At 45.6% G+C, this 23,515-nt stretch overlaps 1 protein-coding gene across 3 annotated transcripts in view; it reads left to right on the forward strand.

The window, feature by feature from the left end:
• DDR2 (discoidin domain receptor tyrosine kinase 2) overlaps positions 1-23,515 on the forward strand; it is a 288,811-nt gene that overhangs the window by 151,856 nt on the left and 113,440 nt on the right. For all 3 annotated transcript variants that reach the window (XM_063427125.1, XM_063427126.1, XM_063427127.1), the window contains exons 4-5: positions 19,342-19,573; positions 19,754-19,901. In XM_063427125.1, the coding sequence (XP_063283195.1) occupies positions 19,342-19,573; positions 19,754-19,901 (380 nt within the window). The remainder of the gene's footprint in view (positions 1-19,341; positions 19,574-19,753; positions 19,902-23,515) is intronic.

The raw sequence follows: 23,515 nt of genomic DNA on the forward strand, positions 1-23,515 counted from the left end.
TAGTCCAGTCTACCTTGGAAGCTAGGGTATGAAATTCTATGGCATATTCCGAGATAGACCGGTTCCCCTGTCTGATATGCATCAGGGCAGTAGAGGCGCCTTCCTCCCTGCCTAAAGGTTCAAACTTAAGTTTTAATTCTGTAATAAACTCCTGGTAATTGTGTGCCACACTCCTATTACTCTCCCATAATGGATTGGCCCAAGCTAAAGCTTTACCTTTTAATTGATTCATCAAGTAACCAATGTTAGCTCTGTCTGTGGGAAAAGATCCCGGTGAGGCCTCAAAATGATACTCCATGTGGTTAATAAATCCCCGGCATTCTTAAATATTACCATCAAAATGCAGAAGAGGCAGGTGCTTACTCTGATAAAATTTACCCGGCTGGGAGGAGAGGTCACTGGCGGCAGTGAGGGAGCTCAGTCTGTTCTTCCTGCTGCTCACTGCTCCCTCGCACGCGCCTTCTGTGGTGATGCTGGGTGCTGGAATATGACGTAATTCCGGCCCAACATCACTAAACTGTGCACATGAGGGAGCACTGAGGAGCAGGAAGGGAGATCTCCAGAGAGAAGATCCCCACTGAATCCCAAACCAGCTCCCAAAGATAGGGAGCAATAAATAAAATGATTTGTGAGTGTGTTCAATAATGTGTAAATATGTGTGCCTGTCAGTGTGTGTGTTGTCTGTCAGTGAGTGTATGTGTGTGTCAGTTGGTGTGTGTGTGTGTGTTGTCTGTCAGTGTGTGTGTATGTGTGTCTGTCAGTGAGTGTATGTGTTTATCTGTCAGTGCATGTGTATCTGTCTGTCAGTTAGTGTGCGTGTGTGTCTGTCAGTGAGTGTGTGTGTCAGTATGTGTGTATGTGTGTCTGTCTGTCAGTGTGTGTTTCTGTCAGGGAGTGTGTGTGTCTGTCAGTGAGTGTGAGTGTGGGTGTCTCTGTCTGTCTGTCAATGAGTATGTGTGTCTGTCAGTGAGTGTGTGTGTCTGTCAGTGAGTGTATGTGTGTCTGTCAGTGTGTGTGTGTGTCTGTCAGTGTGTGTGTCTGTCAGTGAGTGAATGTGTGTGTGTCTGTCAGTGAGTGTGTCTGTGTCTGTCAGTGCATGTATGTGTGTCTGTCTGTCAGTGAGTGTATGTGTTTATCTGTCAGTGCATGTGTATCTGTCTGTCAGTTAGTGTGTGTGTGTGTCTGTCAGTGAGTGTGTGTGTGTCAGTATGTGTATGTGTGTTTGTCTGTCAGTGTGTGTTTCTGTCAGGGAGTGTGTGTGTCTGTCAGTGAGTGTGAGTGTGGATGTGTATGTCTGCCTGTCAGTGAGTATGTGTGTCTGTCAGTGAGTTTATGTGTGTCTGTCAGTGTTTGTGTGTGTCTGTCAGTGTGTGTGTCTGTCAGTGAGTGAATGTTTGTGTGTCTGTCAGTGAGTGTGTCTGTGTCTGTCAGTGCGTGTGTGTCTGTCAGTGCATGTGTCTGTCAGTGCGTGTGTGGGTCAGTGTTGCGATGGCCGCGGCTGGACAGTGGAGGACCTGGAGGTGCATGGAGGCACGCAACGCCACGTAACATTCAGACATGACGTCAATGTGCTCTACCTTCACAGGGTTTCAAGGAGAAGCCGGAGAATCCGCTTTGGCACAGGGTGCGAACGCCACCAATTGGGGCATACCAGAGGCATGACTCCGGAGTCGCATACTGGCAGTGTCAATATTGGCTGATATTGTTTCGTTTTTTTAAACAGGGACCGGGGTTTATCAGAGGGCGGGACTGGGATTTAGTATTTAGGGACTGGGATTTGGGGGCGGGGGAGGCTGTGATTTAGTATAGAGCGGCCAACTGGGATTTAGTATAGAGGAGTAAATGGGATTTGGTATAGAGGGAGGGACTGGAGTTTAGTAGAGGAGGGTGCTGGGGTTTAAAAGAGGGGAATGTTGTTTTTTTATGCTGTACTTTTCAAAATAAACCTACCTATGAGTCTATAAAAATTTAAGTTTTTTATTTGCGGCTCACATACACGTAAACCTTGTTTATTAGGCCCGTGCTAGCCTTTGAGTTTGACATGCTTGATCTACACCACAGATCACATTTATGATCATCTCAGTCTTCTATACTTCAGAGCACAGCTAGGATCACAACTGACATCGCAGTTAGGATCACAACTGAGATCACACCTGAAACAGCAGACCCAAGATGAACTCGACGTTCTACACCTGAGATCATACCTGAGAGCACACTTGAGATCACACTTGAGAGCACACCTGAGGCAAGCTTAGCCATCTACAGCTGAGATAACAGCTAAGATCACAATTTAGATCACACATGAGACAGCAGACCTGAGACTAGCTCAACGTTCTTCACCTGAGATGCCACTTAAGAGCACACTTTAGACAAGCTTAACCATCTAAACCTCAGATCACAGCTAGGATCACACACCTGAAACCAGCTCAACCTCCTACACATGAGATCACACCTGAGAGCATACCTGAGAGAACAACTGAGATCACACCAGAGAGCACACCTGAGACAAATTTAACCAATCTACACCTGAGACAGCACATCTGAGACTAGCTCAACCTCCTACACATGAGATCACACCCGAGAGCACACCTGAGACAAATTTAACAAATCTACACCTGAGACAGCACATCTGAGACCAGCTCAACCTCCTACACATGAGATCACACCTGAGAGCATATCTGAGAGAACAACTGAGATCACACCCGAGAGCACACCTGAGACAAATTTAACCAATCTACACCTGAGATCAGCTCAACCTCCTACACCTGAGACAGCACACCTGAGACAATCTTAACCATCTACACCTGAGATCACAGCTAGGATCACAACTGAGATCACACCTGAGACAGCACACCTAAGATCAGCTCAACCTCCTAAACCTGAGATCACACCTGAGATCAGCTCAGTCTTCTACACCTGAGAGCATAGCTAGGGTCACAACTGAGTCAGCAGACCTGAGATCAGTTCAACCTCTTACACCTGAGACAGCATACCTATGGTCAGCTCAGCCTTCTTTAGACTCCAAGATTGTTGATTATTTTTAGAGTCTCAGCTTTCTTGACAGCCACTAGAGGTGACTTTCAATGCCACCTTATGGGCCCTGGGAAGAGCAGTGCACTGGGGTCCTTCCTACACAACCATAAAATGAAGCTTATATTTATTGGTACCTCCATCAAATGCAATCCATTCATACAATACACACACACACACACACAGACTGCTGAATACATTTACATACTGCTAAACACACATACAAAAATCCTGAATACTGAATACACACACACAGAGACTGCCGAGTACACACAGACAGCTGAAGACACACAAAGACTGCTAGATGCACACATACTGCTGAATACATACAGACTGCTAGACACACACAGATTACTGAATACACACACACACAGACTGCAGAATATATACAGACTGCTGAATACACACATAGACTGCTGAATACACACACACAGATTCCTGAATACATACAGACTCCTAAACACACACACAGACTACTGAATACACACACACATACTGCAGAAAATGTACAGACTGCTGGATACACACACAGGCTGCGGAATACACACACAGACTGCTAAATGCACATAGACTGCTGAATACACACACAGACTGCTAAATGCACACATACTGCTGAATACATACAGACTGCTAGACACACACAGATTACTGAATACACACACACACAGACTGCAGAATATATACAGACTGCTGAATACACACATAGACTGCTGAATACACACACAGATTCCTGAATACATACAGACTCTTAAACACACACACAGACTACTGAATACACACACACATACTGTAGAAAATGTACAGACTGCTGGATACACACACAGGCTGCGGAATACACACACAGACTGCTAAATGCACACAGACTGCTGAATACACACACAGACTGCTAAATGCACACATACTGCTGAATACATACAGACTGCTAGACACACACAGATTACTGAATACACACACACAGACTGCAGAATATATACAGACTGCTGAATACACACATAGACTGTTGAATACACACACAGATTCCTGAATACATACAGACTCCTAAACACACACACATACATCTGAATACACAGTCATACACAGACTGATAAATACACACAGACTGCCGAAAGCACACACACAGTTTGCTGAATACACACAGACTGCTAAATGCACACAAACCGGAATGGATCTTGTACCGCTGCCCTTTCAACTTCCCAACCACCTAGACGAAAAACGTTTTGGAGATATAATTTATATCGCTCCATAAAAGCCAGGGGTAAGATTCAGCAGTGTTCGCACAGGAACCCCGGAAAGCCAACTGTTACGGTTGCCCCAGGCTAGCTGAGGGTTAGACCATAGAAAGTGTGGGGATATTTATGGGATGATAATATTAAACAGTCGAGAATTGCCCACTATTTCAATTCTCTTAGATCGTAGAGATCGTTATCATGTAAGTGAAATGTATTCCATACAAATAAAATCACAATTTGTTATAAAAATAGATATAATTTATTGTGACAAATAAAATAATAATAATATTAGGCAGCATGCATGATAATAATCAGTGAATATTTAGTATAACATAAGTATGCAATACAGTGGAATGGCTATACACGTCCCAATGGCTAACAGCATCAACTGTCAAGACTTTGGATTTATGAGAGTACTTCACAGACAGAAAGCTAAAACTTCACACAGCCCAGCGAAAAGTCGTAAAACCTTGGCTAACAGTTAAATCAACTGAGTAACCCTTTCAATGCTGGCTAGATCCTCCGAGGCATATAATATCCTATTCTCATGTAATTTTCAATTAAAATAACATTTAAAGCAGCTCATTAATCATTTCCTGGAACCATCCTGTAGTGGAGCAGCAGGGGTTAATCCAAGGGCTCTCCGCTGGTAATCAGGATTCAGCATACAGAAGGCAGGACACACAGCATAATTCCCATTCCCAAGGACTAGACGACACATAGCCTGGGAGTCAACTGAGGCTTATTGGCACAATCTCCTTTTATGACATTCTCCCATGCAAGGGAGATACCGACCATAATTATTACAGTAACCAATCCCCTGTATGTTACATCCCATACATCTCCTCCCTTTAGATTAACAATTAACCTCATTAAAATATACAGACTTTTCCCCCATTCTTGGATGTACCTCAAATATAGGGGGTACATCCTTAAATGGGGTACCCCTGGTAGCCCTGGTCTGGGTGAGCAACATACTCAAAAATCACCCAGATCGGACCAGGGGTTCGGGAGTTATGGGACGGTAAAGATTTGACCGACCACATGGGCAAAGTATCCGAAAACAGTTCCATGAGTTTTGGCCCTGCGATCGGTCTCTATCATTCACCCAAAAGTCCAGAACTCCTATGCTATCAAGTACTAACTCTGCGTTCTGATGAATCCCCTATTTTGGGTGATTCATCCTACCGAACGGCGGGCAGTTCGGGAGTTTTAAACGAACCTTTCGGCAGTCCTGGAGGTCTTAGCGGTGCCTGGTTAGTCGAGCGTCCGATTTCAGTTCCAGACACTCGACGACCAAACACCGCTGTTCATGAGTTTAAGATGGCCGCCGCCACGTGTTCGTTTCCCGAATGGCGGCCACCCAGAGGACAAAGCCCACACTGCACTGATTGCCAATTAGCTGTTTGCAACATTGTTGCAAATGGTAATTGGAGGCACACTTATTCCTGGGGTGGTCTGATCGTTCGGTAGTTTCACCTGTATAAGAAACGGGGTGATTTTACCGAACAATCAGTTGAATACTGCATACAGGGAATACATAAAACTAGCAATAATAACGAATCAGTTATTGTAGAAGTCCCAAATACCGTTCCTTCACATAGAAAAAGTCTTTTTACAGTCCTTTGTGGCTACTTCTGCCACAATGCTCCCCCTGAACCAAGCCGGCATACACAGTCTGATCCCAACGGATCGGCTTGGGGATGTCCGGAGGAGTGCTCACAGATCATTTCTCGAGTTCTGTCTGTCTAGACAACCCGTCGGCGTTGCCATTTTGCTTCCCAGGGCGGTATTGGATGGTGAAATCAAAAGGCTGCAGCGCCAAACTCCAGCGTAACAGCCTTGCGTTGTCTCCCGACACTCTGTTTAGCCACACCAACGGGTTGTGATCTGTGAGCAGTGAGAATTGTTGCCCATATAAATAGGGTCGCAGTTTCTTGAGGGCCCACACCACGGCCAGGCATTCCTTCTTGATGGCGGCATAGCTTACTTCCCTGGGCAAAGGTTTTTGGCTTAAATAAGCTAATGGGTGTTCGCCGCCATCGGTTCCCACTTGGCTCAGCACTGCTCCCAATCCAAACATAGAAGCATAGAAGCATGGTGGACAAGAAAGTATTTAGTTGGATCAGGAGCAGCAAGTACAGGTGCATTTATGAGCGCGTTTTTCAGTTCTTGGAATGCCTGTTCACACTCTGGGCTCCAGGTGACTACTTTGGGAAGGTTTTTACGGTTAATTGGGCTCAAATTTCCGGTAATAGCCGGCTGTACCTAGAAACGCTAAAACTTGTGTTATGGTCCGGGAGGTTGGCCATTTTGCTAAGGCCTCTATCTTGACTGGCTCAGGCTTTTGTTGCCCGCTCCCTACCCTGTGTCCCAGGTATTGGACCTCTGCCATCCCTATGTGGCACTTACTGGGCTTCAAGGTCAACCCTGCCTCCCTAATGCGTTCGAGTATAGCTCCTATGTGGATTAGATGCTCGTCCCAGGAGTTGCTAAATATAGCTATGTCGTCTAAGCAAGCGCACGCATACTCCTGGGACCCATCCAGTAGCCGATCCAGCATCCTCTGGAACGTAGCCGGGGCGTTCTTCATCCCGAATGGCATGACCTTGAACTGGTACAGGCTAAACGGGTTAATGAACGCGGACTTCGGTATGGCGTCCTCGGTTAGTGGTTAATGGCCCCTGCCCATTTTATCTAGGAGCTCATCTATCCAGGGCATAGGGTAGGCCTCTGAGACAGTTTTATCATTAAGTTTTCGGTAGTCCACGCAGAAGCGGGTAGTGCCGTCCCGCTTCGGTACTAAAACTACCGGGGAAGCCCAGGGGCTGTCGGAGTGCTCTATCACTCCCAATCGTAACATTTCGTCAATTTCCATCCGCATATTCTCCTTTACGGATTCTGGTATGCGGTAGGGTGGGTGACGAAGGGGTAGTTGCTCTGGCGTTTCTACTCTGTGGGTTGCTAGCAACGTATATCCTGGTAAATTAGAGAATGTGTTCCCATTTTCCTGGATATTAGCTCTAATATCTGGGCTCGCTCTTGGGGGCTAAGTCGCTCGCCCAGTTGTACCTCTCCCAGATCTTCATTCTGGTCCTCTATCTCTAGTAGGTCAGGAAGGGGCAAATAGTCATGGTCTTCTGCGGCAGGGGCGCAGATAGCATTTACCCCCTCTGCGCTTTCGTGATACGGTTTTAACATATTCACATGGAGCATGCGTCTTCCGCCTGCTCCAGTGCACGGGTCGATCACATAGGTGGTGTCACATATCTATTCCACCACCTTGTATGGGCCCTGCCAGGAGGCCTGCAGTTTGTCGTTCTGGACAGGTTTCCGGATCAGTAACTTCTGTCCGATTTGAAAACTGCGGTCCCGTGCCCCCCTTTCATACCATCGGCGCTGACGTTGTTGGGCCGCCTGGAGATTGGAGCGTACGGTCTGGGTTAGCGCCTCCAAGCGTTCCCTAAACTCCAGCACATATGGAACGATAGGGGTACCGTTACTGGTTACTGTTCCCTCTCAGTGTTCCCTAATCAGGTCTAGAGGGCCCCGCACTCTCCTTCCGAATAGTAATTCGAAAGGGGAGAACCCAGTAGATTCTTGAGGTACTTCCCGGTATGCGAAAAGCAGGTGGGGTAAGAACCGTTCCCAGTTCTTCTGGGTATCTATGAAGGTGCGGAGCATCTGTTTAAGAGTCCCGTTAAACCGTTCACAGAGCCCGTTAGACAGGGGGTGGTAGGCAGAATTCACGATCGGTTTCACGGAGTAACCTCTGCCGTGAATTTGGTACCCCGATCCGAAATAATCTCCCTGGGGAACCCCATGCTGGAGAATATTCAGATGAGGGCATCCACTACGGTTTCAGCGTGGACATTAGTTAGGGCCACTGCCTCGGGATACCTAGTGGCATAATCTACTACCGTTAGGATGTACTTTTTGCCGGAAGGGCTTGGTTTGGCTAGGGCCCGATTATATCTACAGCCACCCTACTGAATGGCTCCTCTATTATGGGGAGAGAATGAAGTTTGGCTTTTACCGGTCTCCTCGCTTACCTACTCTCTGACAGGTATCACAAGTCTGGCAATACTGTTGAATATCTTTGGACACCTCTGGCCAAAAAAGTTTTGAGTCAGGCGGTGCTTGGTCCTACTGACCCCTAAATGCCCGGACAGGGGAATATCGTGGGCAATTCGTAGCAATTCTTGCCTATACTTCTTGGGGACTATTAATTGTTTAATAGACACAGGAATTGACCCTGCCACAATCTTCTCGGCACATCGGAATAGCAAACCTTTTTCCCAAGCATACCTCTCTCCCTCCAACCCCGTCTGATTTTGTGCTACTCTTTCCTGGTAAACTTGTAAGGATGGGTCAGTGGCTATCTCGTTACCAAATTCTAGGGGAGGTGCCCAGGGGACAAGAGGGGATGTGGGGGTCTCGCTTACCTGAGCCTCAGAGTGGTTGGATGGTGCGGTGGTACGGGCCTGCTGTCGGGTAACAACCGGTAGTGCTTCTTGTGCTGGGTGTCGTGGAACAAAGGCGGAGGTCAGCTCTCCCAAGTCATTGCCCAGGATAGCATCTGCCGGTAAATCCTGCGTGAGGTCCACTTCCACGTCACCTGACCCCGCTCTCCAATCCAAATGTACCCTGGCAGTGGGAATCTTATAGTTAGCGCCTCCTGCCACCCGTACTGCCACGCACTCCCCAGTAAGCTTGTTCTTTGGGACCAAATGGCTACGAACCAAGGTGATGGTGGCCCCTGAATCACGTAGACCTTGAATACGCTTGCCCTCCATATGGACCCCTTGGCGATGTCCCTGGCGGTTGTCTCAGGCAGCCTGTACTGGGTTGATTTCATGCAGGGTACCCAAGGGTTCCTCGGTGGATTCAGCAGGGTACGGTGGCTGCTGGGGCTCGCTCTGATAACAATGCACTGCTGCCCGGGTATGGTAGGAGTTGCTCTGGTTATTCCAGGTTGGTCGGCTCCTGTTCCTGGGACAATCCCGCTGTATGTGGCCCTGTTGGTTGCATGTGTGAAAGCGGATAGAGGACCGGTTGTTGTACCTGGGTGGCGGTTGGTAGTTTCCCCCTCCTGGACGAGGTGGTGGTGTGGTGGTGGTAGCTGGAAGCGGTGCAGTGGTCCCGGGGGTGGGACGTGTCCATTGTGCCCTCCTGGCGTCCTGGTACTCGTCTGCCAGTTGTGCTGCTTCAGTTAAGGTACGTGGTTTTCGGTCTCTCAACCAATTCTGTCGGTCCGGGTGTAGTTCTTGAAAGAACTGTTCTAATAACAGCAGTTGCAGCATGTCTTCCACGGTAGTGGATCGAGCCCTTGGCAGCCCTGGTCAGACGGTGTGCCCACTCCGTGTGTGAGTCTCGGTCCTGTTTGCGCAGTTCCCGAAACTGTTAACGGTAAGCCTCTGGGGTGATGGCATACCTGGTCAGGATGGCCTGCTTCACTTTCTGGTAGTCCCTGCTGTCCTCATCTGGCATGGTGCGGTTGGCCTCGACTGCCCGGCCTGATAACTTGCCCACTTGCAGGGGTACCTGGTCGGCTGCGCTGATGTCATGCAATTGACATAACCTCTCGAAGTCTTGCAAATATCCATCAATGTCCTCTGTGTCCATATAATTTTTGAACGCGTGGTAGGGAATTTTGGGTTTTCCCTGGACAATGCTGAGCGGTGTTGGAGACCCCTCTCTGGATCTCTGGTTTGCTTGTTGCTTGGCCATTAAATACTTGTGCACGTCGGCCATGATCCGTTCCACCTTTTCTGTGGGGGGCGTCCCTGGGAAAAATGCCAGCCGGCTCTTGAGCTCTTTTTCAAACTCTGTCTGTGTATTCTCCATTGGAGGTGCTACAGCAGCCGCTGCTCTGTCTCCCTCCATGAGTTCAGCAACGAGAATGGCTTTGGCTTTGTTACTGGCAATGATTCCCCTTGCTTCTAATAGCTCCTTTAATGTAGCTTGTTTCAAGCGTGTATAATCCGTCCCCATTCACCACCTGTTCGGGTAAATTCACATACCCTTGAATTCCGGTTCTCATGTGAATTGGGGTTTCCACGAATTGCTGTTCCTTTCTCTTTATTCGTGTCAAATCTGCCGAATGACGTTCTGCTGTGCAGTTAGAATCCCGTCGCTTGCCACCAATTGTAGCGGAGCAGCAGGGGTTAATCCAAGGGCTCTCCGCTGGTAATCAGGATTCAGCATACAGAAGGCAGCAAACACAGCATAATTCCCATTCCCAAGGACTAGACGACACATAGCCTGGGAGTCAACTGAGGTTTATTGGCACAATCTTATTTTATGACATTCTCCCATGCAAGGGAGGTACTGACCATAATTATTACAGTAACCAATCCCCTGTATGTTACCTCCCACACATCTCCTCCCTTTAGATTAACAATTAACCTCATTAAAATATACAGACTTTTCCCCCATTCTTGGATGTACTCCAAATATAGGGGGTACATCCTTAAATGGGGTACCCCCTGGTAGCCCTGATCTGTGTGAGCAACATACTTAAAAATCACCCAGATCGGACCAGGGGTTCAGGAGTTATGGGACGGTAAAGATTTGACCGACCGCATGGGCAAAGTATCCGAAAACAGTTCCATGAGTTTTGGCCCTGCGGTCGGTCTCTATCATTCACCCAAAAGTCCCGAACTCCTATGCCATCCAGTACTAACTCTGCGTTCGGATGAATCCCCTATTTTGGGTGATTCATCCTACCGAACGGCGGGCCGTTCGGGAGTTTTAAACAAACCTTTCGGCAGTCCTGGAGGTCTTAGCGGTGCCTGGTTAGTCGAGCGTCCGATTTGAGTTCCAGACGCTCAACGACCAAACACCGCTGTTCGTGAGTTTAAGATGGCCGCCGCCACGTGTTCGTTTCCCGAATGGTGGCCACCCAGAGGACAAAGCCCACACTGCACTGATTGCCAATTACCTGTTTGCAACATTGTTGCAAACGGTAATTGGAGGCACACTTATTCCTGGGGTGGTCTGATTGTTTCTGTAGTTTCACCCGTATAAGAAACGGGGTGATTTTACCGAACAATCAGACGAATACTGCATACAGGGAATACATAAAACTAGCAATAATAGCGAATCAGTTATTGTAGAAGTCCCGAATACCGTTCCTTCACATAGAAAAAGTATTTTTACAGTCCTTTGTGGCTACTTCTGCCACACGTCCAATAAGAATAATCTACCAGATTCTATAAGACGAATTTTAATTTGCCTAAAAAGATATCATCTTATTTAGAGCAAATCAATACACCTGGATAAAAACATTGGTATGCTAACACGTGATAATATCACATTAATATATAATTATTCTTAATTCCACCTGAAGAATGGAATGTTTATAACTATATATTCTTTAGTTAACTAAGATTTCTAAATATTGAAATCTGACTGTGATTTATCCAGTCATATATCATGCTATTAGATTTTTAATTAATTTAGATTCATTAAATAAAACCAGCATAATTACCAGTTAAGTAGATATTCTCATCAGATGAGTAGGTAGTCCCAGGAACTTGAATGCGTGTATGATTGGTTGTATGGAGGTATGTAAGTAATAGTAAAGAGTAAGTGTCAAGGAGTGTTTCTTGAGTTGGGTCCAAGAGAGTTTGAATGTTGAGTTAGTCCCTGTGACGAGACCAATCTCGCCACATTGCATTGGAGGAGCCTGGTTGCCCGCCTGCTGCCTTTGGACTATGGACCAGACTTTAAACAACTCTTTTTCCCTGCAGAAAGGCTTATTCGTGCCTTTTCTGCCGGGGTGTTCGGTAGATTTTATCTACCGAACAAACTAACGATTGCACGACCACCTGGGAGCTGGAGTGTGCCGCCAATTGACCACCCTGAAGCTGCGGTTAACCGCAGCTTAATTGACGAAGGCAGGGTGGTCTTTGTTCGTCGACCGAACACGTGGCGGCGGCCATTATACAAGTCCCGTACGGCCAGCGGTGTTTGGCACCTAAACTATGGAACTATAAACGGACACTTATTTGCACGAACACCGCTGAGCCATCCGTCTCCTGGTTCCTGTTCATGGGGATGTAGCCGAACAGCCGTTTATTCGGTATTTTGTTTCATGTGAATTTGTGGTAACCCAGATAGCTATGCCATAGAGCCTATTCGTGTGATTAAAGACTTTGGCTCTATGGCGATTAAACTGTATTCGTGGGGTCTGAGTGCCATTCACCTAATAATGTGCACTCAGACCTGAGCTATCTGGGGATATGTAACATGTCTATGTTTAATGTATAAAAAGTAACTTTATATATTTTAAAGCATAATACTGTATTTGGGTCCCCACGTGTGTAATGGAGTTTTGCCTTTGTCCTGGGAGATAATTGAATTACTTCTCCAATTATCTCCAGGGCAGAAGGGAGGAAACCAGGATGCATTGTGGAGATGTTTTGCTTCTGTTAGTCTCTAATGTGATACATGTCTGTCTGTGTTACAGTCTTCCTTTTGATCCCCTAGGGGAGTGTCCACCAGGTGGGAGACCTGCATAAATACAGGGGCAGGTAGCCCTCAATAAACAGATCACTGCTTGACCCTCAACACGGAGCCTTGTCTCGTTCTTGGGGGGATTCACTGTATGCTGTTGGAGACTGATTGCTAGGAGTGTAAGCTGATGTATGCTTTTCCTGTTCGTCTGCTAGCAGCTATTCGTGAGGTTCCAGTTTGGAGTGCTACCTTATTCCCTTGTATGCAGTTCAGGAGTTTGGTGCATTCACCTATATCCAATTCGTGAGTTTTGGTGATTCTACAGTAGCTGTGCCTGTCTGTAAAAAGGGGATTATCGCCTAAACTGATTTTTAACCCTTTTCTACAGTCCCAGAGTGAATATCTGTCCTGGATCTCTCTGAATGTCCGAATCTGAAAGCCCAAACTCCTCCAACCAACCTCTCTCTTCCCTTTGTCCTAACTTTTAAAGGGCCAGACTCTCTGTACGTCATTAGGTGATAAGGCCAATAGGAAACTGAAGGTGTGGTCAACCTGTAGATTGCAATTTAGGTATTTGGTCCATAGAGGGCAGTCTCGCCTCACTAAACCTTCCTATCCAGGAAAGAGTTAACTTTTCCTGATGATGATTTTGACGTCATTTGGCTTATCTAAAATAACTACCATAACTTAATTTTGCTGTCAGTTCAAAGCGTTTGCCTCAGTCTTTGTGGCAACGACTTTGATCGTAATTTCTAAAATTGACAGTTCTAAACTCAATTTCACCCCTTACTTACAATGGTATTTTGTAAAATTTAGAAAGTAAAATTCATTACTTAATCTTCTCTGTCACTATTGTCTGTGTTTAGAATTATTTATATTCCATTAACATTTCATCCCCCTGCTTCATTGCTTATCACTTGCTTATAATGCATTCCTTAGCTCAGGCTCAGTGGTTAGTGTTACAGAAGGCAAGGGGAAATTATGAATCTTTGTTATCCTGAAGATAGCAAAATGGAGTCCGCTCTGTTCTGAGTGACTCAGGCAATATACACTTTTACTTTCTATCATAGCACAAAATGTCTGCCGATATAAATATCCTGACAAAAGGATGCTCCTAGCACTCACCAAGGACCATCAGCACCGCACCAGACACCAGAAGCACTGCAGATCCCATGAACCACAGCTGCTTGGTTGGGGTCTCGCCGTCTCCTACCCACCCTGGACCTATGACAAGACTGCAGGTTCCAGTGGGTGAACCTCTCTTCCTTCCAGAGAGCGAAGCAGGAACAGGAACAAGCTCTTACAAGAGCTCAGTGAAGCTAAGGGAGTATGCAGAGCATAGCAATCCCTGTAGTGATTATAGCTGTCCCCTCCAAACACGAGTCAAGGCTGCGAGTTGAGGGTCAAGTAGAACTGCTTTAATGAGCATACAGGTCTTTCTTATATACACATTTCCCCACAAGGTTACCACCCACATAGACCTTGTGGAACACAGGACACAAAGTTACAACAGCCAATCAACACAGTACAGTACAGTCAGACACTCCCAGCTAATACACACAAACCTTCTGCCTGTGATACAATTACTGTGACGAGACCAATCTCGCCACATTGCATTGGAGGAGCCTGGTTGCCCACCTGCTGCCTTTGGAGTATGGACCAGACTTTATGTGAAAATGTTAACCCAGATAGCTATGCCATGGAGCCAATTCGTGTAATTAAAGACTCTGGCTCCATGGCAATTAAACTGTATAATGATAATATAAATACCCTAAATCTCTAGCTTAAATAAGCTCAATGTTATTTGTAAATTCATCTATACAGAATGTTTAAACAATTTGGTTATACATAACATAAAATGTAACAGATATAATGGATTCACCAGACTAATTAATGAATAGTCCAATGATGTCTGTGCAGACTCCTTAATTCAGAAATTCCTTTAAATAGTGATACTCCGTGATATAAATGACTGTGTGTCTATGCACAGTATGTACATTTTCTGGTTTGCTGCATTGTGTGTGAATGTGTGTTGTGGCAGAAGTGCGTCTGACCACGTGATCTTGGAGAGGCCTGTTTGCCAGCCACCTGCCTCAGGACTATGGTCCCTGCGATAGACCTGGGCTAAATATACTTTTAAAAAGACTCTGTTTGTGCAATTGCGATTATGTTGTTTGGTAACCGCCCGAATCTGAGACCACCCGGGAGCTTGTTAAACCCTATTAACAGTTGGTAACGATTTTAACTGCAGTGTTCTAATTGTCTGGGTGGCCGCTGTTCGCATGACTGACCACATGGTGGCGGCCATCTTGTTCGCATGAACGCAGACAGCGGTGTTTGGTCGTCAAGTTTCTGGAACTAAAATCAGACACAGAAACTCCTGAACACCGCTGGACTTCCATCATCACCTGTGTTCGGTTCTGCACAACGTAGAAGGGCACTGTTCGGTGAAATTGTTCTTCTGGATAAGGGAAACAAGCTCCAGAGAAATACTATTGACTATGTTTGGTAGTATGTTCAGTTTTTAAACTACCGAACTAGACAGACCGCAAGCCCTGATTCTCTGGAACTGTTTTTGTCAGGAGCCATGTGCAGTCGGTCAAATTATGACTTCCATGGAAATCCCGAACTCCTGAACCGATCTGGGTGATTTTTGGATATGTTGGTCCCCCAGATAGGAGCTATCAGGGGATGTAACTTTTGTGGGGTTTTCATGTGTTTTGGGGATACTTTCGGGGTGTTGTTAAAATATATGTTTGCTGTGCCTGGAGATAATTGAGTTTAGTACACTTCCTGACTCAATTATCTCCCAGGCACATAAGACAAAGGGAGGGATTACCTTGTTTTGTGTGGGAGTGTCTTGGACCTGAGAGCCAATGTAATTATGTGTATATTTTACTGTAGTCTCCTCTCAGGTCCAGTGGGGAATAGCCCTGGAATATGTATCCGAAGACCCCTTATATTGGGAGTTGCATGTAAGGCTGCATGTGACTCCCATTAAATCAGTTCCTCTTCACCCTCAACACAGAGCCTCATCTTGTGCTTGTAGGGAACAGATATACCTGCTTTGGATTACTCTACTGGCTATATTACTAGCTATTGAAAGAGCTATCCTGCTTTTACTCTCTGGAACAGTAGAGGTCTACCAACTGGAAGTTGGATCCTGTCTTGGGTCCAGGTTGGGTGGAGGACAAAACCCCGGCCAAGCTGCGGCAGTTAAGGCTCTACAGTGCTGATGGTGGAGTGCCTGTAGTAGTATAAAAACACAATATAGTGCTCTCTGTATAGTCTGGAATAAAACTAGGATAAAAAGGAGGAGGTATATTCACAAGCCGGGAGCAAAAGGAACATTGCTCAGTATAGGAAGCGTAGGTGGAATAATGCCCACCAAGAATATTATTATTATTATTATTATTATGTTATTTATATAGCGCCATCAAATTCTGCAGCGCTTTACAATGGGTGGACGAACAGACATGTAGTTGTAACCAGACAAGTTAGACACACAGGAACAGAGGGGTTGAGGGCCCTGCTCAATGAGGTTACATGCTAGAGGGAATGGGGTAAAATGACACAAAAAGGTAAGGATAGTATTAGACTAGTGACAGTTGCAGAAGAGGAATAAGTTGGGAGCTATTAACAGTTTAATTGATGCGCTTTTATGAAGAAGTGGGTTTTTTAACGATTTTTTCAAGGAGTGGAGACTGGGTGAGCATCTAACGGAGGAGGGAAGTGAGTTCCACAGGAACGGTGCAGCCCTCGAGAAATCTTGAAAGCGAGCATCAGAGGTGGGAGTACAGACAGAAGATAGACGTAAGTCTTCAGCAGATCGTAAGGGCCTAGACGGGACATACTTGTGTATAAGGGAGGATAGATAGGTGGGAGCAGCATTATGTAGCGATTTGAAAGCAAGAACCAGAAATTTAAATTGAGCTCTATATTTTATAGGAAGCCAATGTAGGGACTGACAGAAGGGTGAGGCATGGGAGGTGCAGGCGGACAGGAAGATGAGCCTCGCTGCCGAATTCATCATGTACTGTAACAGCGCAAGTTGGGAGCACGTAAGACCACTGAGAAGCGGATTACAGTAGTCAAGGCGAGAAAGGACAGTGGAATGGACCAACACCTTAGTCGCATCTGGCGTTAAGTAGGGGTGGATGCGCACAATGTTTTTGAGATGGAAATGACAGGATTTGGTGATAGATTGAACATGAGACTTGAAGGAGAGGTCGGAGTCAAAGAGAACACCTAGGCAGCGAGCCTGCGTGGTGGAACTGATAGTAGCACCGTTGACTTGGAGGGAGACAGACACAGGAGTAACAACACTTGAGGGAGGAAAGACCAGAATTTCAGTGTTGGTCAAGTTTAGTTTAAGGAAGTGGGTAGCCATCCAGTTAGAAATAGCAGAGAGGCAGTCAGAGACACTAGTCAAGAGGGACGGGGAGAGATCAGGAGAGGACAGGTAGATTTGCGTGTCATCTGCATAGAAATGATATTGGAAGCCAAAGGAGCTAATGAGTTTACCAAGGGAGGCTCTATAGATAGAGAACAGTAGGGGACCAAGGACTGAACCTTGGGGGACACCAACAGAGAGGAGTTGGATAGAAGAAGCAGAGCCAGAGAAAGAAACACTGAAAGAGCGCTGGGAGAGGTAGGAGGAGCACCAGGAGAGAGCAATATCTTGTAGACCGATATTGCGGAGGATGAGAAGAAGCTATTGATGAACAACAGTGTCAAAAGCTGCAGATAGGTCAAGGAGAATTAGGATAGAGTAGTGACCACGAGATTTTGCAGTGAGTAGTTTATTGGATATCACTTGCGAGTCCTCAAGTTCTTCATGATGAAATTGTGGTGTTTATAATGATAGGCTGGGAGGCTCCAAAAAAGCTTACATTTGCTATCTTTATTGGAGACAAATACAATAAAACAATATAGCAAAAAGGCTGTATAAAACACTAATGTGTTTAACCTGTTAGCAAGGCTTTTTCAAAGTGCTACAGCATACAAGACCTATCCTGTTTAAATAGCATTGCAATTACTGACATCATTCTAATTAGTGACATCATAGATCATGTGACCAAACATACAGAGAGCACTATATTGTGTTTTTATTTCTCCTCCTATACACCAAGGATACCGGTTTTGGCACTATCTGACACCAGAACATGCTTACCCCGAAGACGCCTCTGAGAGTGTACCGGGAGCATCATCATATCCATAGACGGGGATTGTACCGTCCAGGCGCATATATCTGGAGCTGAATATAAGCTCCAGAAAATTGTAAGTGCAAATTTTTCTTTATTTATCACAATCAGCTATTTAACATACTACACTATATCTGTGTCCTCTCCTCTCTCCCCTACATTTCACTGAGCTTGAGAAGACTACTACAGGCACTGCTTCCTGACACTACCTTCTATACCTACCATTCTGCCAGAAAAGAAGAGACTCTGGTTCCAGGGAAGTTCTAGCAGCCATATTATAAGCACTGATACATTCCACCCCTTACTTACTGTATCTGGTATCACCCAACCTTATCGACACTCCTTCTTCTTAGACAATCTTTTAATGAAAAGCACTTGGATTCCTCCAGGATTTCTACCTAAATTCCACGCACACACACATTTACTCTACAATTTGTACCCATTAGCACACTGCACACTTACAATCACAATCTACACACACATACACAGAGTACAGTATGTATACATTACGCTCTGAAAAGCATGCATCGAAACACATGCTTTCTCACACAACACACATCACATTACACAAAAACACACACATTCACACACTACGCACACACAGGCATGCTTACAAGCAGAAAAATAACTCATATCTTTATTCACACATATACGCATCAAAATACACCAGACCATACTTCCAAATTCATACATTCCACAACATAATAGCAATACATATAAACATTATCACCAACATGACACCTTCTTGTCCAGCTACAGTTATAGTGACTTATTGTGACTTAGCAATTCTTAGTAAACTCAGTCCCCTGTGAGGCCATGTGGGATAGCTAACAAATGGTGTTTTTTACTTTGTTTGTGTTATTTAGTCCCTATGAATAAACAGCATTATTTCAAATGTTTCTTTAGCAAAAAATAACTTATGGGATTTTCTATCAAAGCGGAGGGAGTGAGAAGAGTTCCCCGTAAAAACGGGGTCCTTAGTCTCACTACCGCTACCCCCAGTCTTAGTATCAAAACAATAAGAGCAACGAAAATAACAAAAACTTTAATAGAACAACTTTAAGGGAAAAAAAAAAAATTAATATAATATCAAAAAACACACCACCTATTAAATCACCCCACTCAGTGAGGGTTAAAAACAAGATAATACGATGCGACTGTAAATGTATTATATATTGTGTCTAGAAACTTGATACACCAGTACTTTTTGTGATTGCTGTTGCTACTTGCATTCCAATAGGTACCCAGCCACACTGGTTCGCCAGTGTAGCACTGCACTGTTTTTATCCAGTTTTCTGATCAGAAAAGAGAGACTCTGTATTGCTCTGTTCAAGCTGCTTTTGGACTATTATCACTTTGCTTCCGCTCTGAATTTATTTTTGTGTGATTGTGTATTTTATTAAAATGTTCTCTTTCAGGTTGGATTCAGAGGATGGGGACGGAGCTTGGTGTCCAGAATTACCGGTCGATCCAGCAGAGCTCACTGAATTCCTCCAGATCGATTTACGTGTTCTTCATTTCATAACATTAGTTGGTGTTCAGGGTCGCCACGCTGAAGGCCATGGTAATGAATATGCCCAGATGTTTAAAATCAACTACAGTCGTGATGGCACTCGTTGGATCTCCTGGAGGAATCGACATGGAAGACAGGTAATCAGTGATTTGAAACCCACCCAACATGCATAGCTGGCAATAGTACATTCTTTTAATTTATTTTTTTCACCTGTGATTAAAACACAAAATCACATTGACTAAAGACATTTTAATGCTCATCTGTTCGTCTTTTCTGACGAGGAAGTAATTTTTCACGAATCTTCTTAATGCTTCTAGGTACTTGATGGAAATGTGAACGCATATGACATTGTTTTAAAGGATCTAGAACCCCCAATTATTGCCAGATTTCTCCGCTTCATCCCAGTGACTGACCACCCTATGAATGTTTGTCTAAGAGTAGAGCTGTATGGCTGCGTATGGCTAGGTAAGATCCCATGGTAAGAGTCTGTGGGTCAAACCACTCAATTTGAAAGAGATGATTTATTGTCTATATTTGCTGCTTTGTTTATTTTTTGTTTAATTCATGTGGATTTAGCTTGTTGCTATTTAGAAGAACTGTTTTGGTATAATGACTGATTGAGCGACAGATGGGGAGATGTTAAACTGATTAAGCAGAATAAAATAATAACGTCCAACTGATATATATGCTCCGCTCCGTAGTCTATCATTCAATGTAAACCCGTCATTTAAAGTCTGCTAGAGATAAAACGTGATTCATATTATTCAAACTATTTACCAGGTGCTACAGTATTTCCTACAGATATTCAGCCCACTCATACGTCACTCAATTCTATTGCCCATCAAATACACTTTTGTGATATACTACACCTGAAAAAAGGATAATGAATAGAGAACTCTCTCCATTCAGTGACCTCAATAAGGAAGGTCAATACACACAATAAATTCAAGTAGGAATGTCCACCTTCATAAAATCCAAGCTTATATTCACAAAGTATCCACACCACACTGAAACAGTAAATGCCTCAGAAATTAGGATCATAAAAAGAAAGCAAGAAGGGTCTACATGTTTCTCTGTACAAAAAAACAAGCAAACAAGTCCTGCACTCAAACTCCCACTACTGGTGGGCACCAGCAACGACCATAGTACACATCAGCCTCAATCAGTGGTGGATCCGGGGGGGGGGAGAGGAGAAAACCGACGGTCTCCCTCTCCCCTGCCAGCACATGCAGGCGCTAGCCCTGCAATGTGCCTGTGGACCAGAGGGGATATCAGAGATCTCCCTCCCCGGTCCGCAGGCACTATGCTGGCAGCCGGCAGGGGAGGTAGTGAGAGAGGACCCGGGAGCTCAGCCTGCAGCTCCTCCGGGTCCTACTCTCGCAAGAACGGAGCGTTGCCGCGGTTACCACGGCAACGCTCCAAATCTCGCGAGAGTGAACTCTAGCCCTGGAGAGCGGGCTAGAGTTCACCACACCACCACTGGGACCACCAGGGATTCCCCACCGGACCACCAGGGAAATGTCCCCCCTCCTTTTATATATATTATAAAAAAGCCCCCCCTACCCTTATCACACACACACACACTCTACACACATACACTGCCCACCATACACACACATTGCCCCCCATACACACACATTGCCCCCAATACTGCCCCCCATAAACACACACACTGTCCCCATACACACATACTGCCCCCCCATACACACACACTGCCCCCCATACACACACACTGCCCCCCATACACACATACTGCCCCCATACACATACTGCTTCCATACACACATACTGCTCCCCATACACATACTGCTCCCCATACACACACTGCCCCCCATACACACACTGGCCCCCATACACACATACTGCCCCCCATACACACATACTGCCCCCCATACACACACACTGCCCCCCATACACACATACTGCCCCCATACACATACTGCTTCCATACACACATACTGCTCCCATACACATACTGCTCCCCATACACACACTGCCCCCCATACACACACTGCCCCCCATACACACATACTGCCCCCCATACACACATACTGCCCCCATACACACATACTGCCCCCATACACATACTGTCCCCCATACACACATAGACTGCCCCCCATACATGCATACTGCCCCCAGTACACACATACTGCCCCCATACACATACTGTCCCCATACACACATACTGCCCCCCATAGACACATACTGCCCCCATACACATACTGCTTCCCATACACACACTGCCCCCATACACACACTGCCCCCCATACACACATACTGCCCCCATACATACATACTGCTCCCCCATACACACATACTGCTCCACCATACACACACACTCTACACACATACACTACCCCCATACACACACACTGCTCCCCATACACACACACTGCCCCATACACTGCCGCCCCATACACACACAGTACCCACACTCACACATACACTGCAATACTCTCACACACACACACTGCAACTGTTACACACACATACTGTCCCACACATACACTGCATCCCTGACATACACTGCCGCCCTCAATCACACACTACAACCTTCACACACACACACACACTGCTCACACACTGTCCCCGCTCACACACACACACACACACACTGCACCCCTTACACATTGCACCACTCACACACACCACTGCTCCTATGCCCTACTACAGTCCCATTTCCCAGCAGACCTCAGGTAAGTTGTCAAACTGTTCTTAAACGGTTTGACTACTTACTCTGGGAGGGGGACCCGGCACTATTGACACCATAAACACTACACTGAGCTGTAGTGGTTATTGTGTCTTGATTATTTCTTTAAATAATCTACAAGTGCCCCTCCCGAGATCAGGCTCTGGATCCGCCACTGGCCTCAATATATACAGTCAAACCAAAGAAAAAAAGTTACCTGTGCTCTCTCCCAAACCCCTATGTATATTTAAACAAATTGAGGTTATTTAGTTACTCCAATGGCCATTAATGGGAATGCCTGCCCGCCACGTCAAGGCAAACCTCTCAGGTGGATCCTACACTAACCTTTCACCTTGCTTCGTTGAGTGATCTAAAAAGTGTCAGTGACACCTTCAACATTGTTCTAAAAACTAGCAAAAACCCCAATGCACAGGACAGCAAGATTCTGAATTCTAGCATCAGAGCGTCTGTGTACTTTGTTGGCATTTGTAACAAAACCCTACCGTATGCCTGGGAATATTTACTGCTACCGGCCCTTTAAGAGCTAACCGGGCACATATACAGGAACAGAGACCATGGATTATAAAGAAATATTGTGTATCCAGCAAAAGACATCAAACTGGATATAATTGAATGTGCTTACCTGTTTCATGGGGATTATTCTTTAAAACAGTTCGGGACTTTTCAAGCATTCGTTTACTTATGCGACCCAGACGGTATGGACTCTGCATTCATCGTACGAATGCAAACTACTGAACACTGGACCACCCTGCTACCTAATTATGTGGTAATTTACCTCCCTGATCGGCACATCCAGCTCTTATGGGAAACACACGAAAGCTTTGTTTCAGTTCCTGGGTGGCCGCCATTTCGGGACTTTTAAACGTGGTCGCGGCCATCTTAACTCCCGAACAGCAGTGTTTTGCCGTCGAGTGTCTGGAACTAAAATCGGACACTCGAGTAGGCGAACACCGCTAGACCTCCATAGCACCGTATATTAGTGCCAAAACTACCGACCGCCCTGCCGTTCGGTAGAAAGACTTTGCAACATATAGGGATTCTGGCGAACCTCCAGATATCCACGGATGGCAAGCTTTTCGTGACTTTTTACTGCACGAACGAGGACCCACCGCAAGGCCAAAACTCATGGAACTATTTTCGGCTAGTGTGATTGTGCGGTCGGTCAAAACTTTAAAGCTCCATAACTCCCGAACCCGTTAACCGAATGGGATGATTTTTTTCATATGTTGCTCCCCCAGATCAGCGCTATCTGGGGATACTGGATTTATGAATGTACCCCAGATATTTGGGGTACATCCAAAACTAGGGTAAAAATGTGTGCTTGTTAATTATGTTAAGGGTTTATCTGAGGGGAGAAGATGTGTGGGTT

This window comes from Pelobates fuscus, chromosome 7 (genome assembly GCF_036172605.1).
Source record: "Pelobates fuscus isolate aPelFus1 chromosome 7, aPelFus1.pri, whole genome shotgun sequence".
Classification (NCBI taxonomy): domain Eukaryota; kingdom Metazoa; phylum Chordata; class Amphibia; order Anura; family Pelobatidae; genus Pelobates; species Pelobates fuscus.